The sequence below is a fragment of the Ursus americanus genome, chromosome 19 (genome assembly GCF_024610735.1).
Source record: "Ursus americanus isolate L20-20 chromosome 19, mUrsAme1.1.p, whole genome shotgun sequence".
In the NCBI taxonomy this organism is placed as follows: domain Eukaryota; kingdom Metazoa; phylum Chordata; class Mammalia; order Carnivora; family Ursidae; genus Ursus; species Ursus americanus.
This window is the reverse complement of record NC_142145.1, coordinates 47674365-47693454: the sequence shown is the minus strand read 5'-3', so window position 1 is coordinate 47693454 and position 19090 is coordinate 47674365. Positions and strand designations below refer to the sequence as shown.

The 19090-nt window shown below is 37.0% G+C and overlaps 1 protein-coding gene across 11 annotated transcripts in view; it reads left to right on the top strand.

The window, feature by feature from the left end:
• Positions 1–19090, top strand: part of GREB1L (GREB1 like retinoic acid receptor coactivator) — a 265250-nt gene that overhangs the window by 120905 nt on the left and 125255 nt on the right. For all 11 annotated transcript variants that reach the window (XR_015727761.1, XR_006776899.2, XM_045781919.2 and 8 more), the window contains 2 exons: positions 11670–11829; positions 12039–12236. Coding sequence is in view for 9 of the 11 variants with exons in the window: in XM_045781919.2 (XP_045637875.2) it covers positions 11673–11829; positions 12039–12236 (355 nt within the window). In the remaining 2 variants the exon portion in view is untranslated. The remainder of the gene's footprint in view (positions 1–11669; positions 11830–12038; positions 12237–19090) is intronic.

Here is a 19090-nt window from a genome sequence, read left to right as displayed (position 1 = left end):
CCTTAGAATTTATTTTTATGTATAAAGGGAATAAATAGCACATGAAATGTAATGTTTCTAGATTACAGAAGAGGTTTTAAAAATTTAGTTGTATTTCATAGAAGTGGGTATCAGTCGATGAATAACCATAAACCTCTGTTTCTCCCTGAATGTGTTTCTTGTACATTTTATAGGTAGTAAGAAAAAAATCAATGTCAGGGTCAAGAATAGAGAATAAGAAAAGCAAGTATAATAATGAATTTTTCTCTTTGGAGGGAAATGGGAAAGGGGTGGGGGAACGGGATCTGTGAGAGCCGTCTTTACCAGAGCCCATGACCTCAAGATACCGCTTCCATGATTATGGATACCTTTGAAAGGTGTTGGCCACCTGGCCCATAGGTAGTAAAAGGGGACTGTTAGAGGAATTTGGCAGTATTTTGGTGTTCCAGTTTATTCCCTCTGTACATTTACAAATATATAGAGAACATATATTACTATATATATAGTAAGGGGAAAAAGATGAAATGATGACTAGTATATAATAGGCTTTGTTAAGCATTTTCTTACTAAGTCGTAAATTTACAGTATTTGTGAATTGTACTTGTGTGTGATTTTTTTCAGTCTCTTAATACTCATTTTAAACAACATATACATAAATGTAAGGCTCAGCAGGCATGCGGTGTGCTCAGTGTCTCTTTTCTCAAGGTTAAAGTGCCTTTCAACAACTAATTTAGAAACCTAAGTGTAGTGACTGATAATTGCCTAGAGAAAACCCACAGCTGTTTAAGTAGCATTGAAATTGTGGCAAAACTGACAAATACAATTAGCAATGTTAATAAGATAAGAAGATGGAAAGACAGGGGCAGATGACAGAGTGGAAAGATGAAGGTAGCAGGAGTAACAAATCCATATAAGAACACAGTGTTCACAGTTGCTTTGAATTTCCAGCACTTTTTTGTCTAAGTTAAGTCCTTTTACTACTCTCTGAATTACCAGCAGAATGGGTATTTTGCAAGTTAAAAAATTCAGATAAATTTTTTCAGTCCCTTAGTCACATCTAATTTTGAAAGAACATAGCTGTCTGGTATGGTCGTGTCTAAGGAAAACAATCAGATTTTGCTGATTCTAAGGCCCAGTTTTATCTGTGGTGCTTTTTAAAAGTCAAATTTAAATGTACTTCTATTTTACAGTAATTATTGTGAGTGGGAATTTCTTTACCCTACTTTGCACCCTTATAATTCTTATTAGTCATCTAAATAGATTACAAAGGAGACCAAAGCAAGCCCTGTTTTTGGATCTAGGGACCCATTATAGCTCACTTTCCAAACAACTTCTTGGGAAAACTAAGTGGGGATTGGAAATAAGAGAAAGTAGGTGAATGTTCTATGAAAAAGACTTAGTCATCTGTGCCCTTCCTATTATACTTCTTAAAGCATCCAATGAATCTGGAAAATTATTGTGGTTCTCTTTTGAAATTCCACTCTGCATTTGGGAAATTGGTTTTCTGCCTCTGGCATTTTATGCAGATTTAAATAATGGCTGTGATAAATCCCCACAAGTTTGTTCTCTGAAACCATAGAGACTCTGAACTCTCAGAGTGTGGCAGCCTTGATGGATGTGGTAAACCACACTTTGGAGGCATTTCTGGTTATTTAATGTTTTCTGTTCTGGATTATTGACTCTTCTCCCTGTTGAAAAATTGGTCTCTGGTGACATGGTCGAGGTCACACGTTGCCTATTATTGTTTTGCTTCTTTGATCTTATACAGGGATTGCCTCTGGTAATTATACTAGTTCCAGAGAGTCTTGATGAGATGTGTTTATTTTACAGAAGAATTTCTGGTATTTCAAGGAAGAAAGTGAAGATTTCCAGTAGTAACATGTACCTCTTCGTTGCAAAGAAAAAATAGCATCGTACTTTATCTTTTAATTATGACTTTTTAATAATTATTATGAAAATTAGTTGGCATATTACAGTAATTATTTCCATAACAATTTAAGACATATTGAATATCCATAAGTATATTGGTAGAAATGGTTAATTTTAGAATAAAAGTTAGTAGGGCTGGGTTTTTATTTCAGTACCTAAAATACTTCTGACTTCAGAAACCATCAAAAGAGATTCATTCAGATTTATTTATTTTTTAAGATTTTATTTATTTATTTGACAGAGATAGAGACAGCCAGCGAGAGAGGGAACACAAGCAGGGGGAGTGGGAGAGGAAGAACCAGGCTCATAACGGAGGAGCCTGACGTGGGGCTCGATCCCACAACGCCGGGATCACGCCCTGAGCCGAAGGCAGACGCTTAACCACTGTGCCACCCAGGCACCCCTCATTCAGATTTAAATATACAGAACTATTAAAAGAGGTTGGATGGGGTGCCTGGGTGGCTCAGTGGTTAAGTGTCTGCCTTCGGCTCAGGTCATTATACCAGCATCCTGGGATCCAGCCACCAGTCAGGCTCCCTGCTCGGTGGGGAGCCTGCTTCTCCTTCTCCCACTCCCCCTGCTTGTTCTCTCTCTCTGTCAAATAAATAAAATCTTTTTTTAAAAATAAATAAAAATAAAAGAGGTTGGAAATTTTGTCTTTTAATCTATTTGCATTTTCTAAAGATTTTCAGCAAAGAGGATGAATAAAAATGAAATAACACACTTTTGTTTTGAATGCATGGTTAGCTTTGTGCTTTTTTTGGAATGTGCTTGGGAAGAGATAATATCTTTTCAAATTCATTTAATGTATAATTAGAAAAAACACACAAAAAGCTCAATGTATTCATTATTTCTTTTTTTACTCATTCTAGTTTTAAACAAAATATTTCCCCTAACAACTCACAATCTAATGGGGGAGTCAGACACTAGACTCACTAATTATAATCAAATGCAACAAATGTCATTTCAAAGAATAAATGAAATGCAAAAAGAGCACAAAAGAGAGAGAGAGAGATGTGAATATATGCTTGCTTTTTAAAAAAATAAACTCTTGCTTTTAATTTTGGATTATAGATTACAAGAACTTGAAAGAACCATGTTTGATTTCTATTATCACTCTTATCAGTGAAATTTTTTAAAAAGATTTCATTTATTTAATTGAGAGAGAGCACATGAGCATGAGCAGAGGAAGGGGGAGGGGCAGAGGCAGAGAGAGAAGCAGTTTCCCCACTGAGCAGGGAGCCCCATGTGGGGCTTGATCCCAGAACTCTGAGATCTTGACTGAGCCGAAGGCAGACGCTTAACAAACTGAGCCATGCAGGCACCCCAGTGAATATTTTTAATAGAGAAAAAATGTGTGAGCAGTATGCTATATAACAAGTAATTTTCTTTCTTTTTTTTTTTTATGTTTCCAGTTTATATTTAAATTCTAGTTAACATATAGTGTAATATTAGTTTCAGGAGTAGAATTTAGTGATTCATCACTATAAGTTATTTTCTTATACAAAGAATCTGATAACTGTGAGGGACAATAATGATTTGTATATGTGACTATAAAATTTCTTAATCAATAAATCATACTTTTCTTAGTATCTTCAATGTAGCACAATGTTTAAAAAAAAAACCATCCTATCACTACTCTTTTTTTAAAAAATATTTTATTTATTTATTTTGAGAGAGAGAGCTCACGTGTGCATGCACACGTGAGTGGGGGCAGGGGCAGAGGTAGAGAGAGACACTCCAGCAGACTTCACCTTGAGTGTGGAGCCCAAAGCGGGGCTCGATCCCAGGACCCTGAGATCATGACCTGAGCCAAAATCAGGAGTTAGACATTTAACCGACTGAGCCACACAGGCATTCCTATTACTACTCTTTTTTCACATTTATTCTATGCCAGGCACTATTCTAAAAATGTTATATATCCGTTAATTCTTAGGTATTCTCACAAAAACCTATGATAGTGGTTGTATGACCCCATTTTACAGATGAGAGACTAAGTAACTTTCCCAATATCATATGGGTAGGGGGTATAGGATTGAATTAAAGTCATCTGACTCTACAACCTATGTGCTTACCCACTTCAGTTGTAGAATTTCTATAAATGCTGCCTGGCTGGGTGGATGACTGTTAACGTTTGGAGAGTAAGTGACAACATCTATAGAGTAAGAAAACCGACAAGGTACACAAAGTTGTCTTTTTTAGTACTATGTCTGGCACACAGACAATAAATTGGGCCTTAAAAACAAAAACTTCAAGCCAAAACCAACTATACACACACACCACAAACAGAATGTATCATCTTCACACCCACCTTGTTTCTACATCAAATAGCATGTCTCAGTGGGGGAAAAAACATGGACTTTTTAGTCTAAACTTGAATCCTAGTTCCAAATTTATAAACCAGATAACCCTGACTTGTTGCAGAAACTAGACCAGTTGGTCTCTCTACCTATCCCTATCCTGAGTTTGCTTGTTTCTGTATTTGTTCCTCCATCCTATAAATGGAAGTTAGCTGTAGGGGTTTGACTACATTCAATACGCCCATTGGCAGAAATACTTCCTACGTAGTGTGTGTGCTTCCTACTGTCTCTTATGGGGAGGCTCCTGGTGTCTCATTGCTTCACTATCAGTGACGCTAAACTTGAGCAGTGGGTTCAGGAAGTGTCAGCCTGATCCCTGCATTATAAAGTTCCCTCATTTATTATCATTGCCTAAATGAATTTTGCAGTAAGTGTTGCAAAGTGGTAATTTTATAATTCTGTCATTCTTTCCACATTTATTATCTGAAGTTCTTCATTAAAAATATTAAAACTCTCAATAACCAGGACTATTTGGTTACTTTGAAGTACAGGAAGAGCAGAATAAATATTTCCCTCTTCCCTCTTCCTTTTAGCAGCATTCAAGTAGATGCTTTGAGTTATTTTGTTTTGTTTTGTTTTGTTTTGTTTGTTTTTTCCAAGAAGAGCTCTCTCTTTTTTCCCTTGAGTAGCAAAATTAATTTGTGAGCTTTTATATTTTAAATATGCTTCATTGCATTGCATTTTTCCTCTTTTATGTTCAATTTCTCTAGTCTTTGGCCTGTGGGAACATTTCATATTGACTCATGTCTTTCGACATGATCCATTACCCCTTGATAGCTTCTTTGCTCTATGTTCAAGTGTATTTCCTGCCCCAGACCTGGAATTGGCCATAATTTCAAGGAGGATTGATTCTTTTCAATGGGGAACGGTAGTAGAAAACCACAATCAGGGTACTAGGAAGTGCTTATTGTTATTGAATTGTCATTGCCTCTCAGACTTTTCAGTAGACAGTGCTTGGAAATACAAATCTGAAATATTTTTAAAATGAATTATTACTTTAAAAATATATATTCCTGTTTGCCTTCTCCATAGCCAATCTTCCTGTTAAAACTAGACTAACCCTGAAGTAGTACCTTAGCTTTTCTTTTAGCATGTACACGATTTTTTTTAATCACTGTTTTTCTCGTTCTTTGTTGTCACTAACTGTAATGATCCTTTCTTCCCCTGTTTATTTTAAAGTTAATGTTTATCTTCTCCAGATGGTTGGTATTAAAAGTCAACTTTTAGGGGTGCCTGGTGGCTCAGTAGGTTGGACGTCTGACTCTTGATTTTGGCTCAGGTCATGATCTTAGGGTTGTGAGATCAAGTCCCATGTCAGGCTCCATGCTCTGCCTCTCCCTCTGTCCCTCCCCCTCAAAACAAACAAACAAATAAATAAAAGTCAACTTTTATAAATAGCCCAAGTGTAGTACCTTGAAAATATTTATCTTTGGTCAGAAGAGGAACTTGTTGAGGGAGATGGTTGGGCCAATACAAGTATATTGTAACTGGGGGGAAATAGTTTAGAATAATTATGATAGAAGGTAGTAGTGGAAACTCCAAATCTTGAAGAGATGTTCTCAGTCTAAGCACTGGAATGAATTGTATTCTCCCTGGAATCTTGAAGCACCAGGAAAGGATGGAGGGATGTTCACTTTGCAAATCCGGTTGTTAAGTAAAAAGCCTATGTTTTAAACTGCTTGTTCAAGGATAGTCCTAGAGTTGGGATTAGCTCACTCATTATACGATATTTTCCTTTCCTTTATTATATTATGCCGTAAGACTGTTCATTACTGTAAAAATTGGAAAATAGGAAAAAAGGATAATTTATTTTTTTTTTAAGTAGGCTCTGTGCCTAATGAGGGGCTCAAACTCAGGACCCTGAGATCAAGAGTCACATGCTCTACCAACTGAGGCAGCCAGGGGCCCCCAAAAAAGATAGTTTAAAAACAACACAACATCAATAGATAAACATTATTAACACGTTATTGTGTGTAGTTCTCAGCTTTTTTCTGCTTGTAACAATATCATCTTTACAAGAAAAATTGTGTTTTTAAAATTTCCAGTAAATTCATATCATATTATTAATGTCAGAAATTTCTTTTTTACTTCTACCTTCTTAGATTAAGTGGTCTGTCACAGATGGAAGAGGGAAATAGAAATGAAATTGTGTTACTTTTTCAAAAGTAATAGATTGGGCCATATCTCAAATCCAGTACTTTTTAATCTGGTGTAAGAAGAAAGCCAAGGAAGATACACTCTCAAGTTCATTCTTTCTTTTTATCATTTGAGTTTTAGGAAACTTTCTCTTGTCCTTAATAGAAAATAAAACTTTTTCAGACAGGGGAAAATATTGGAGGAAACTAAGTTATATAAACTATTCCTAATATTTTAGAGAGTTGATAAGAATGTTTTTGATTTCTAGACTTGCCACATAATGGATTAATGAAACATGACCTAGTCTTCCAAAGTTGGAAGCAATGGGGAGAAAAAGGGTATGAACAAGAGAGTTCTCAAAATCAGGAGACTGCAGCCCATCCATCAGATGCTTTGGAGTCTAAGGGCCAGCCTATGCTTTCTCCCCTGTATGTGTATATTTAGTTATTCTTTGTTAAATAATTTGCCTTTTGTTTATCTTTCCCTTTCATCTAATACAGTAAGTTTTGGGGTCTTTTTATTGAGGAGGGGTAGTTTTATTTTGTTTTGACTTTTTAAAATTGTTGCTTGACTTTGTGCCTATTAGCCCCATATCTTTAGCTAGAACTCCTTTTTCAGCCTTACCTTGCAGCCGTGACATATAGAGACAAGGACAAATCAGCAAACAAAAAAATCTTCTTTGGGTTGCTTTGGTTTCGTTTTGTTTCATTTCGTTTTGTTTCATTTGCCTTGGCAATTTAGTAATATTTTATAGAGTATCCATTTATCCAATTAGGTTATTTTTGTAGGTGTTTAAACACCTGAATGGTCTCAGTGATTAAGATAGCTTAAGAGAGCTGTTGCTATAGCCAGACTGGTTGGATTCTACTCGTCTTTGCCGTCTCCTTTTTGTTTCACCTTGGGCAAGTTCCTTAAATTCTCTAGGCTTCAGCTCTCTTAAAAATGGAGGCAATAGAGTACTTACCTGGCAGTTAGCAAGCTGTCCATGTTACTAGTATTGTCATTGTCCAAAGAAGAATGTTTCCTTTCACATTTCTTGACGATGACAACAAGGACCACCACCACCACTAGTAGTAATAACGATAGCACCAACTGGTAGTCTATCGCCCGCCTGTTAGATGCCTATCATTGTGATATGTGCTTCACGCATAACTTAAAGCTAACATTTAAAAAACAAGAATATGTATTCTGAAATCTTATGTAATGCTTTATTTTTTAAAAAAGATTTTATATTTATTTATTTGAGAGAGAGAGGGTGAGAAAGAGCATGAACTGTGAGGAGGGACAGAGGAAGAGGGAGAAGCAGACTCCCCGCTGATCAGGGAGCCCGACCCTTGATCCCAGGACCCTGAGATCATGACCTGAGCCAAAGGCAGATGCTTAACTGACTGGGCCACCCAGGCGCCCCTTATCTAATGCTTTAATTGTAGTAAGTCTTTGGGGAGCAAGTTAAAGGAAAATTTTCTTCCTCTGTCCTGTGTACTTCGCAACTACTGCAAGAGTAATTACTGTATTAATAATACAGTAACTATTAACCATGAAACATTTGACAAAAGGGAAATAAAAACATTACAGATCAAGAAGTAGTCTCCCTCAAATTGTATTGCTTCTCCTTTTCCTTTTCAACAGAAAAAGGAGAATTTGGAAGAGGCCATGGAGCCATTAGCAGGTACCTATTTCCCAGGCTACCCTTTTCCTTACTTTTTCAGTCCCTATTCCTAAAGCCACCAGTGATGGAAGCTAACTGTTCTACTCCAGGCCTTTTATTTTTCTGTAGAAAAGGGGAAACCCTAGAGCATAAAAACACCAAACCACAATGGTGTGGTGGTTTGTACTTGATCCCACTTGCATTTTGAACAATTAATTAGTGGTGCATGGGGCAGCTAAGCATCCAACTCTTGATTTCGGCTCAGGTCGTGATGTCCGGGTGATGAGATAGAGCCCCGCATCGTGCTCCATGCTGCTGAGTGTGGAGCCTGCTTAAGATGCTCTCTCTCCCTCTGCCACTCCCCACCCCTTTCTCTCAAAAAGAATCATTGAGGGTGCCAGGGTGGCTCAGTCAGTTAGGCATCTGTTTTGGGCTTAGGTCATGATCTCTGGGTCCTGGGATGGAGCCTCACATCGGGCTCCCTGCTCGGCAGGGACCCTACTTCTCCCTTTCTCTCCGTGTGCTCTCTCTGTCTCAAATAAATAAAATCTTAAAAAAAAAAAAAAAGAAGTATTAGTGGTGCAGAAAGAGCCCATATTGTGTACCATGTCTTTCTTAGAGATTTCTTTAACATCACAAGAGTGTCTATCAGCATCTCAGAGGTCCGTAGTCCTTAGTGTAAGCCAGATACATAAGTTACGCATGTGTATGTAGAAATTGCAAGTTTGTTTTCTTATTGTGTTTGATTCAACAACTGATTCTGAAAATTCCGAGTAGTTCTCTGTTTTCTGACCTGAAGTTGGATTTATTCACATTGACTTCCAGTGGAATGTTACGCCATCTCAGGCACTGGGGAATCTTTGAGATTCAGAGGAAAGGAACACTGGTAGTTTAGGTAGATAATGCCAACAGTTTCAGGGACTCTAAATATTATAGCATATGATATTAAGAATACATTGCACTAACAATGCTTCTTCCTTGAACTCTAGCTTTCTTTCGGTAGCATTGAACTGGAAATTGGGTAACACTGAACTTGAACTAATAAAGGGAAGAACTCCATACTCAGCACTAAAGAAGTCTAGGGTCAGTTTTATAACTCTTCACATTATTGTTATCATTTAAAAAAATGCCTGGTTATGTTTTCATCTGGATATTCAGTCACTTCCTTTCACTCTTCCAGCTGTTTCATGGGTACTTCCCTTTGTCTTCATCTGAATATTGCTAGTGCTCTTGTTGGATTATGTGTATCTTCTATGATGGTGAAACTTGATCACCCTTTTTTATGTTGGTTTAATATTTTTTTAAAAAGATCTTATTTATTTGACAGAGAGACACAGCGAGAGAGGGGACACAGTGGGGGGGTGGGGGAAGGGCAGAGGGAGAAGGAGAAACAGACTCCCCGCTGAGCAGGGAACCCGATGTGGGGCTCAGTCCCAGGACACTGGGATCATGACCTGAGCCGAAGGCAGACGCTTAACGACAGCCACCCAGGCACGCCTGGTTTAATATTTTTATTCAGCACAACATTTATTTGCCCTGCATATATGTATCTGTTATATTGCTCCTTAAACTATAAATCGAGGAGATTGAGATTATGTCTTCCATGCACAACTGGGCATTTCTTTATTAAACTAAAAAGATCTCTTAGAGAATATAGTCCTCAAGGTTTTCAATGATAAAAGGAAGATAACTTGTTGAGCAGGTATAGTTAAGAAGAGGCAAGATTTTCAGGCATTTGGTGCTCTGGAGAAAGGCTAAAGGGCCACCTTTGAAGTTATTCCATTGTTCTCCAGGGTTAAGAAATCCCATGGTTGACTTTGCTGGTAGTTTTCTCCCTTCTACGAAGAAGAAAGGAGGTGAAATGGCTATTGAATTTTGACTTACATGCGTAAACTGCTGACACAGCGTATTTCTCCTGCAACCCCACCCTGTTTTGATCACATGTGATTCTATCGAAAAATAAATTGTTTTGAGTTTTAGAAAATTAAAATTGTTTATAGTTGTACTAATGGGGAGTCTTAGAAACTTGGGCAAAAACTTAGTATTTCAGGAGAACTTTATTTGACAGACCTTGTTGATTTTTCTTCTGCTTATAGTTTTGAGTATCATACATACACTTTTGGGTATGTACTTTTTATAAGAAAGAAAGCTGGTAACTGAAAGAAACCTAGTAATTTATTTCTTCTAGTTTTATAGAGATAAGATTGACATATAACATTGTGTAAGTTTTAGGTGTACAATATGATGATTTGGTATATGCTGTAAAATGGTTGCTACGATAAGTTTAGTTAACCATCGCCTCATATAGTTACAAAATTTCTTTTCCTTATAAAGAGGAACCTACTAATTTAAATGTATGGCATTTAGTTTCTTATTACCTATTTTGAGAAGAGTTTGCCAAAATAGAATTTCAGCTTTTCCTCCAAATCATAAGTATCGTTAACAAAGATTTGATAAACTCAGCTACTTTGACGGAAATCTCTGAATACTAATCACTGCTTCCAGGAATCATGTAAACGGCCTTCTTTGCTATACAGAGGCAGCTCAGAGCCACCAAAATCTCCTATGGAGCTCAAGCATATAAGTCTGAGAAACCTGACAGTAAGTTTGTGCTATACCAGTTAGCAAGAAGCATGGTCTGTCTGCTTCCACATTCAGCATGTTGCAGTATCATACATCCTGCAGCCTCTGGAAAATTCTACCATACACATATGAGAGACTGAGAGTAAAAAAGGCAAATACTATCCTAGTAATAAGTTTGAAAAGAGTTTTGACCTCATGGACCCCAGAAAGGTCACCTCTTGGTGACCTCAGACCACACTTTGAGAATTGTTGGTGTAGCCAATAGTTAGCACCTCATGAATTGTAGTTATTAGTGATATACATGGAGATTTTTGTAACTAGCAAGAACTATACAAGTATTAGCTATGAGAAGTAAAGGCCATGACTTTAGAACTTCCTACATTATACTTTCCTAAAGAGTCCCAAATGAGATTGTGATTCAGATTAAGAAAAAAAAAACACTTTTTTAAAAAATAAATACTAATAATACATGAATGAGTTCTTTGGATTTAAAAGGCTCAAATCTTTCTTTCACGAATTTGTCAATTAAACATATTATCACAAAGCTTTCATTTTTTTCCCCAGAGAAGCATCTCTCCCCAATGTGCAAGGGTAAGAAGGTAGAGAGAGAAGTAACTAGAGGTTTACTCTAAAAGCACTGATAGAGTTGGTATAGGGTTATGGTAATCCACTAGTTTTAAGGAGGAGGTGTGGCCCCATTATCACCATGTTCGGCTTCACAATTGACAGGTCAATCTTGATTTACTGGTTGGAGAACCTTAAAGCATTTATTACTGTTTGATTCTCAGGTATAAGATCCTCTAACGGGTCTTTTTTAAATGGGTTTGGATTATAAAGACAGAAGGCAAAAGTGATGTTAACAGATAACTGATAGAAATTGTCTTAAGAAATATAGGTAAAGTTCATGTATGAATCTTAACAAGATATATGGGTGTAGTTTATATCAGCCCTTCGTGTACTTTGCAGACATAGAGTCCTCTAATTATATCAATTTTTTCCTTTCTTCCTCTTTCTCTTTGTGGGGGGTGGTGTAGACCATGGGGAATTCATATGCTGGGCAACTGAAATCTGCTCAATTTGAGGAAGCTCTCCACAACTCCATAGAAGCCTCTCTCAGATGTAGTAGTGTGGTACCACGGCCAATTTTTTCTCAGCTGTACTTGGACCCTGACCAGCATCCTTTCTCATCTGCAGGTAAGTTTCTCAACCCTACACATTTCTAGACTCCTTTTAAAAGAAGTAGAAATTCCAAATCTGGGGATCTCTGAAGTAAATTGATTAAATGTTAGATATTGCTCGTCTCCCTATCCTCTGATATCTTTCAGAACTATGAATTTTTCTTTTGGTTATTTTTCCATAAGCATCTTTTTATTAACTTAGCTGTGATTTATTTGTTCACCCAGATGTAAAACCCAAGGTGGAGGATCTGGATAAAGATTTGGTACACCGCTACACTCAAAATGGAAGCCTGGATTTTTCTAACAATCTAACAGTTAATGAAATGGAAGATGATGAAGATGATGAAGAAATGTCTGATTCAAATAGCCCACCAATTCCCTATTCACAAAAACCTGCCCCGGAAGGGTCTTGCACTACAGATGGTGGGTTTCATTTTTGTTTTTTCCCGATCCCTCTTTATTGTCTGGCTAGTTTCCAATCACTGCATGTGTGCTCAGGGCTGGAAACCAGTAATTACAGAAAGGAATGAGGAATTATTATGCTCGCACTGACATTATCTCCTATGACTTCACGGCAGGTGTCTATAAGAAAGACAGGTACTATCATTCTATCTTCTCGATGAAGAAAGTGAGATTCACAGCAGTTGAAGGACTTCTCTGAGATGATATGTGGCAAAAGAAAGCCTAGGCCCAGATTAGGGTTTTTCCTGCAAGGATACTACTATTTTAGGAACTTTCAAAGTGTCCTGTCTTCCTACTTCTTTCTGTTGCACCCTCAAAAACAATAATGGATATATCAGAGATTTTATCTTTACCTTTTCCATTTATTTTGAAGTCATACAGTGTAGTGTTACTTGTAGAAGATAAAAATGTACATATTTTGATAACCCCATTTTATTTATTTTGTCAACCTCCTTTTCCACTAAGGCTTCAACCAACACTTTAAAAAGGAAATCCAAATATAAAACATTCTCAGTATTTCGTGGTTTTGATGATGTCACAACTTAAAATATACTCTCTTCCCTCCATTTAGTGTATATGCTGTTTTCTGGCTATTCCAGTCTAATTAGTATGTGGATTCTACTTTATCCATATTAGCCAAAGTACAGCTTTTACACCCAGACCTGCTTGGACCCCGGGGTGATTACAATACATGCAAATCTTGAGGCTGAGGAGCTAGGAGGAGAGGGGTAAGATTCCAGGACATTCTCCCTACCAAGCTTGGAGTGCAAATAGTCTGGGGTAAACTAGCGATTCAAATGTGCAAATCCAGATAAATGAGTGTGCATTGCTTGAAAGTTTGATTATCTCTTGACTTTTTCTTTTCTTTTCTCTCTTTCCCTCCCATCCTCTCATCTCCTCTCCTCTCTTCTCTCCTCACCTTTCTTTTCTTTCCTTCTCAAAAGAATCTGATAAATTGTAAAAAGCTCAAAATCCTTAGTCTGAGTAGCTTATCTACACCTCATTCACTATAAGTCTGTTGGGCCTGCCTGTAGGACATCATTCCTTATAAATTTTCTTCCACATGTATTTGGTTTCTTTTGCCCAGATTTAATATAATATATATCAATTTACTCATTATTGTTGGTAATATAGGCCTTTAAGCTTATGTTTGTGTAGAAGGTGACCAGATTGGGTTTCCACTTAGCTGTTTTATATCCATTTTTGTGCCTTTTACTTAATCAGTCAAGTCATACTTAACAGTTAACAACCAGACATTGAAATTGTGCTTAAAATATTGTTGGATTGTCATTGAGAATCTTGTTGTATGTAAGAATTAAATAGAATCAGAGTAAAAGCTTTAGGGGATAGTTTTGAAGCATCAAATTTTATACCAAAAATAGGGGAGGGGCTCCCCTGTTTTTCCTATGCTCTGAATATGTTTTTAGTTTGCCTTTTGGGACGTTGACACTTACTACTAACAATCAGGTGTAGAAAGCTGTTTAGCGCCCACCCAGATAGAAACACTGCGATCTAACAGATAGCAACTATTTCTTGAACTTTAAAACATAAGAACACTACTCTTACTGTGTGGCAGTTATGTGAAGTGTAAGGGAAGGGTAATAGTTAATTTTAGAGATGAAGGATGAGACTTGGAGGTGCAGTTTTCCTGGGGGAAAAACAAAGATCCCACCCAAGCATAAATTCACGTTCCAAAACAACCCGAAAACACTAGTCCTACACGTAGATTCCTACCTCAGCTACTTTGGTTTCTTATAATTAATTACATATCCATATTTTTCCCCTTTTAATTCACCTGAAGGTGGTTGTTGAAAACAAAAAGCATAGGTTATAATTTGATAGTGTAAAGTTTGTCCATAGCCCTTTTAATTTGGCTTATTCTAGGGTAGTTCCAAGAGCCCTCTCACTCCAAGACAGAGCAGTCCTGAAATTTATCTTATAGAAATGACGGTGAATTTGGGCCATATAATGCCAGGACTTGTCTTAGCATACCACCTTCCCTTCATGGGAAATCCTGTTATTTACCTAAAACTTAAAGGAAGGGAAAGCTATTTTTAGAGGCAATTTAGATAAGCAGATACTTAATACCTGATGGGCTTCTGGGGGTTACCATTCAGATGTAAATTTAGGCTGCTAATTTCTTATGTAAATTATTGGAATAGTGTAGGTTCCCACCCTGCTGCGAGGCGGTTGATTGTCTAAAGAGGTGAAGGGCAACCAAATTTGAGGCCTCCAAATACTGCTTTGATTACTTTAGTTTGTGTTGACAGCTGTTTCAGTAAACGTTCCCCTCCCCCCCGCTTAGATTACTCTGTAACCTTCAAGTTGGAGATAATTGGAGAATGCAAATCTGGTTCTGTGAAGTGAAAACCTTGGCTATTTTCTTAAGGAAATGCAGATGAAGTTTACAAAGAAGGGCCCTCTACCATTATTCCTTTTCTTAATTAAAATAATTTGCTGCAAAGGTCTTGGGGTTAAGACGGCATTTCAGTATTGCTCTCAAAGAATGAAGCCACTTAGGGGCAAGTTTGTCAAATCAATTGTTATTCGTGTGCCCACGTCGATAACTTATCTTTCTTTCCCTGCATACAGTAAACAGGCTTAGATCCTTCCTTAGGGCACTCTTCCCCAGGTCTTCCAGAAGCCGCTAAAAGAAAGATTGTTTCTTTCAGGATTAGTTCAGATGTGATTCAAAATTACCCTACAGGGGAGTAATAAGGTTTCTTTTCATTTTGTTCGAGGTTTTACTTGAGATTGAATAATTGATCTTTATTATAGTAGTAATCTGACATATTTCTAGAGACTAGAACTACCTGCTGCACCAAATATTTGGCTCCTGCAGACCTTCAAATATAATCGCATTTCATAGATTCTTTAGCTGCCCACTCTTCTTTACAGACACACAGAGCTTATTTTCAATCTTAAAAAAAACCTAAACGTTGCTCTTTGCATGATGTTTTTTCTTATTTGGGGATCCCTGATAATATATTTTGTATATAATTAGCTGATCTGAATCCCAAGAATGAGGGTTTAGAGGAAGCAGTTAAAAAGGTATCACAGCAAAAGGCCAGACCCTTGCCGGGTGAGTGTCTTCTCAGAATAATTACAAACTAAACTTAAGAACTTTTTCTTGATTTTGCAACTGTTTCTGGCCTTGGATCGATTTCCTCCTGACCCTGTTGCTGGACTCAGCCTTGCCTTCTCTTTCCCTCCTATTCTCTTTCCTCTTAATTGAATTGGCGGAGTGGCTTGTGTTGGCGAGTAACATGGAGGCAAGAAGATAAAATAGGGCATTGTAAAAATAGACTTTATTTTTTAAGAAAAGTTTTAGGTTTAAAGAAAAGTTAGAAAATAGTATAGAGTATTTCCCTGCAGTTTCTCCTATTGTTGACATCTTACATTATTGCTAATATTTTTTAAAGTTTGTATTTATTTATTTGAGTGAGAGAGAGAGCCCACAAGCAGGGGGGAGGGGCAGAGGATGAGGGAGAAGAAGACTCCCCCGCTGAGCAAGGAGCCCAAGGCAGGACTTGATCCCATGACCTGAGCCCAAGGCAGATTCCTAACCGGCTGAGCCACCCAGGTGCCCCTATTATTAATTTTAATAATAATTAAAGTTCATAGTTTATTTGTGTTCCTTAGTTTTTACCTAATATCCTTTTTCTGTTCCAAAAGCTCACCAGGATACTAAATTAGTTAGTCATCATGTCTCCTTAGGCTCCTCTGGGTTATGACAGTTTCTCAGACTTTCCGTGTTTCTGATGACTCTGACAGTTTTAGGAATTATTGGTAAGGAATATTGTAGGTAACCCTCTACTGGAGTTTGTCTGATGTTTTTCTCCTGATTAGACTGGGGTTATGGGTTTGGGGAAGGAAGATCACAAAGGTAAAGTGCCGTTTTCATCATATTATAGCAAGGGGACATTCTATCAGCACGGTTTATGACTGTTGGTGTTGACCTAGATCACCTGGCGGAGGTAGCGTTATCTCCATTCTTTCCCCCATTTTCCGTACTGTGGAAGAAAGTCACTTCGCTCAGGCTCAGCCTACACTTAAGGAATGGGGAATTATGCTCCACCTGCTTGAGGGCAGAGTATCTGCATACATTATTCAAAATTGTCCATGCGTATTCTCTCTTTCCCCCACCCCACTTATCAGTTTGTTCAGTCATTTATATCATTATGCACTCCTGGATATTTATTTTATGTTGAGTTATAATCCAGTACTACTTCAGTTTTTCCCTCAGATTGTTCTAGTTCTGGACATTGGAAGCACCTTCAGTTGTTTCTTGTGCCCCTTTTACAGACTCTCATCATTACGGCTTTTTTTAAAGCATAAAATAGGGCATTTTCTCTTTTCATTGTCATAAGCACCCCTTAAAATTTTTTTAAGGAGGAGAGTAGTAGAAAAATGCTTCTCCTAGAATCCAATCATTGTTCAATAATTATTACTTTTGACCTCTAGGTGTCCTCCAGTCATAAGTGGGAAAACCCTGAAAGGCTGGAATACTGAAAACTATTTGTACTTAATTTGAGCAGACTGTATTTCTCTTTTTGCCACAGAAATCACTGTGAAATCATCTTTCTTCCGTAGAAAATCCTGCTTTTTTTCAGATGTTCTCCCCACTATGTCCTCTTCACTCTATATCTGTTAAGCCCAGAACCAAAATTGTACTTTCCCCCTTGATCTCCCTTTGCTGCAATGTATTGCTTTTAGAAATCTCATCAGAAAAACCATGAATTTTAAGGATTCATCAGCAAGTATGAAGTAGGTGGGTGCTGATAGACCATGGCGTGGAAAGTGCCCCTGGGATTCAGCCTGGGAAGTTGGGTAGTAGCACTCAGCAAAAAAAAAAAAAAAAAAAAAGGCAAGGAAGAAACAATAGGAGAGTGTCCTACATCAGCCCAAGGGAAGGTGAAGCATTACATGAGTCAGAGAGATGTTAACGTCAGTGATGAGGGAGCGTCAATTTAGAGTCAAGATGGGTGTTAGTTCCCCCTTTTCCAGTCCCTGAGTATTTGAACTTGGACCATCTTCTTAACCTTTATGGGCCCTAGTGTCCTCGTTTATGTACTAAATAGATTAGTGTTACCCAATCTTTGACTCACAAATTTCTTTTATAGTAATATGTAGTCTTTTGAACTCCTTGGGAATTTAAAACCTAATTCTGTCACTACATTGTAATGTAGTGACAAAGAATTGATTTTAAGTAGAAAGTATTTATTTTAGACCAGTATGTTAATATACTCTTTGATCTTATTCATGCATATGAGAAAAAATTATCTACATTTAATTATTCAGTAATTGCTACTTAATTTATTTAAAATTGGATGTGTAAGAAAAAGCATATTTCATTGACAAATTCAAAAATAAAATATTATAGCTCTTCGGGGGCTAAGTGTATTTAAATATTTTCCAGCATCAAAAAAAAAGTCAAAATCTGCTTTTATTTTTATTTTTTTTTTTTTGGAGGTGGAATTCCAACGAAATGCTTACTTTTATTTTTATTTATTTATTTTATTTATTTATTTTTTTTAATTTATTTTTTTTATTGATTTTTTATTATATTATGTTAGTCACCATACAGTACATCCCCGGTTTCCGATGCAAGGCTCGATGATTCATTAGTTGTGTATAACACCCAGTGCACCATGCAATACGTGCCCTCCTTACCACCCATCACCGGTCTATCCCATTCCCCCACCCCCCTCCCCTCTGAAGTCCTCAGTTCAAAAATCTGCTTTTAATACCCAAATTTTGGAATTTTTATATTTTAGGATTCCAAGGGTATACTCGTATATTTTTATAATTTTTGCATTTTTGCTCTATATGATGGAAAGGATTCAGGCTGCTGCTTGCAGAATTTCTGCTACTAAAAAATTTCTGCTGCTTGCAGAATGAGGTCGGCTTTTCCCTCTTACAAATTGGATTATCATCACTAAATTTTACCTTGACATTGCTTTTTTTTTTTTTTTTTTGGTGTCCTAGAAACATATTGGTGCATTTTATATAATTTTATAATTTGATGAGTGGGGTTGGGATTGAATCTAACTTTCATTTCTAGCAAGAGCATCTTTAGACACATTTGTAAAATGACTGTGCTCATTTACATAATCATTGCTCCCATCATTATCCAACAGTGTATTACAAGTATATATTAAGCTCCATATCAATACATATGGCTGATAATAAAAACAACTGTGTGAAAATCAAAGCTACACACTGATATGGGGTTCAAACAAGTGAATCCTGAGTTTATTCAACTGGTTTCCACTGTCCCTACATGTGTAGCAGAGAAGGCCCTCAGAACATTCTGTTTTAAAACTAGAATATTAGAATGATTATTTATTAGTCTTTAGAAACTAGTAATGGTATTTATTTGAGTTTGACTTATAATTCCAAGAATCATGGAATACCTTTATAAATCCCTGGGAGTTTGATAACGTACCTGTTGGGAGATGCTGTATCAGATGTTCTTGAGGTTCTGTCTAGCTCTGATGTTCTAAAAAGCTTAAAATAATTTGCAAATTGGTACAGATTCATCATTTCATCTAGTCCATTCTTTCTAATGTGGTGTGAGTCAAAGCTGTTGAAAGGTTGTATTACTACTTCTTATTGACAAAGACAACTCCCCAAGCATCCTGTTTTTCATCAATAGGTAATCATGAACCTCTTATCACTGAATTTATCTATACCTTTTGGGAAGATCTATGATCTGCCTTTTGGAATAAGACATGATGAAGGTGCTATTTCTTATGGGAAATATGTTTCTAAGTTTACTGTCTACACAAACTAATAATTCCTTTGATTAAAGA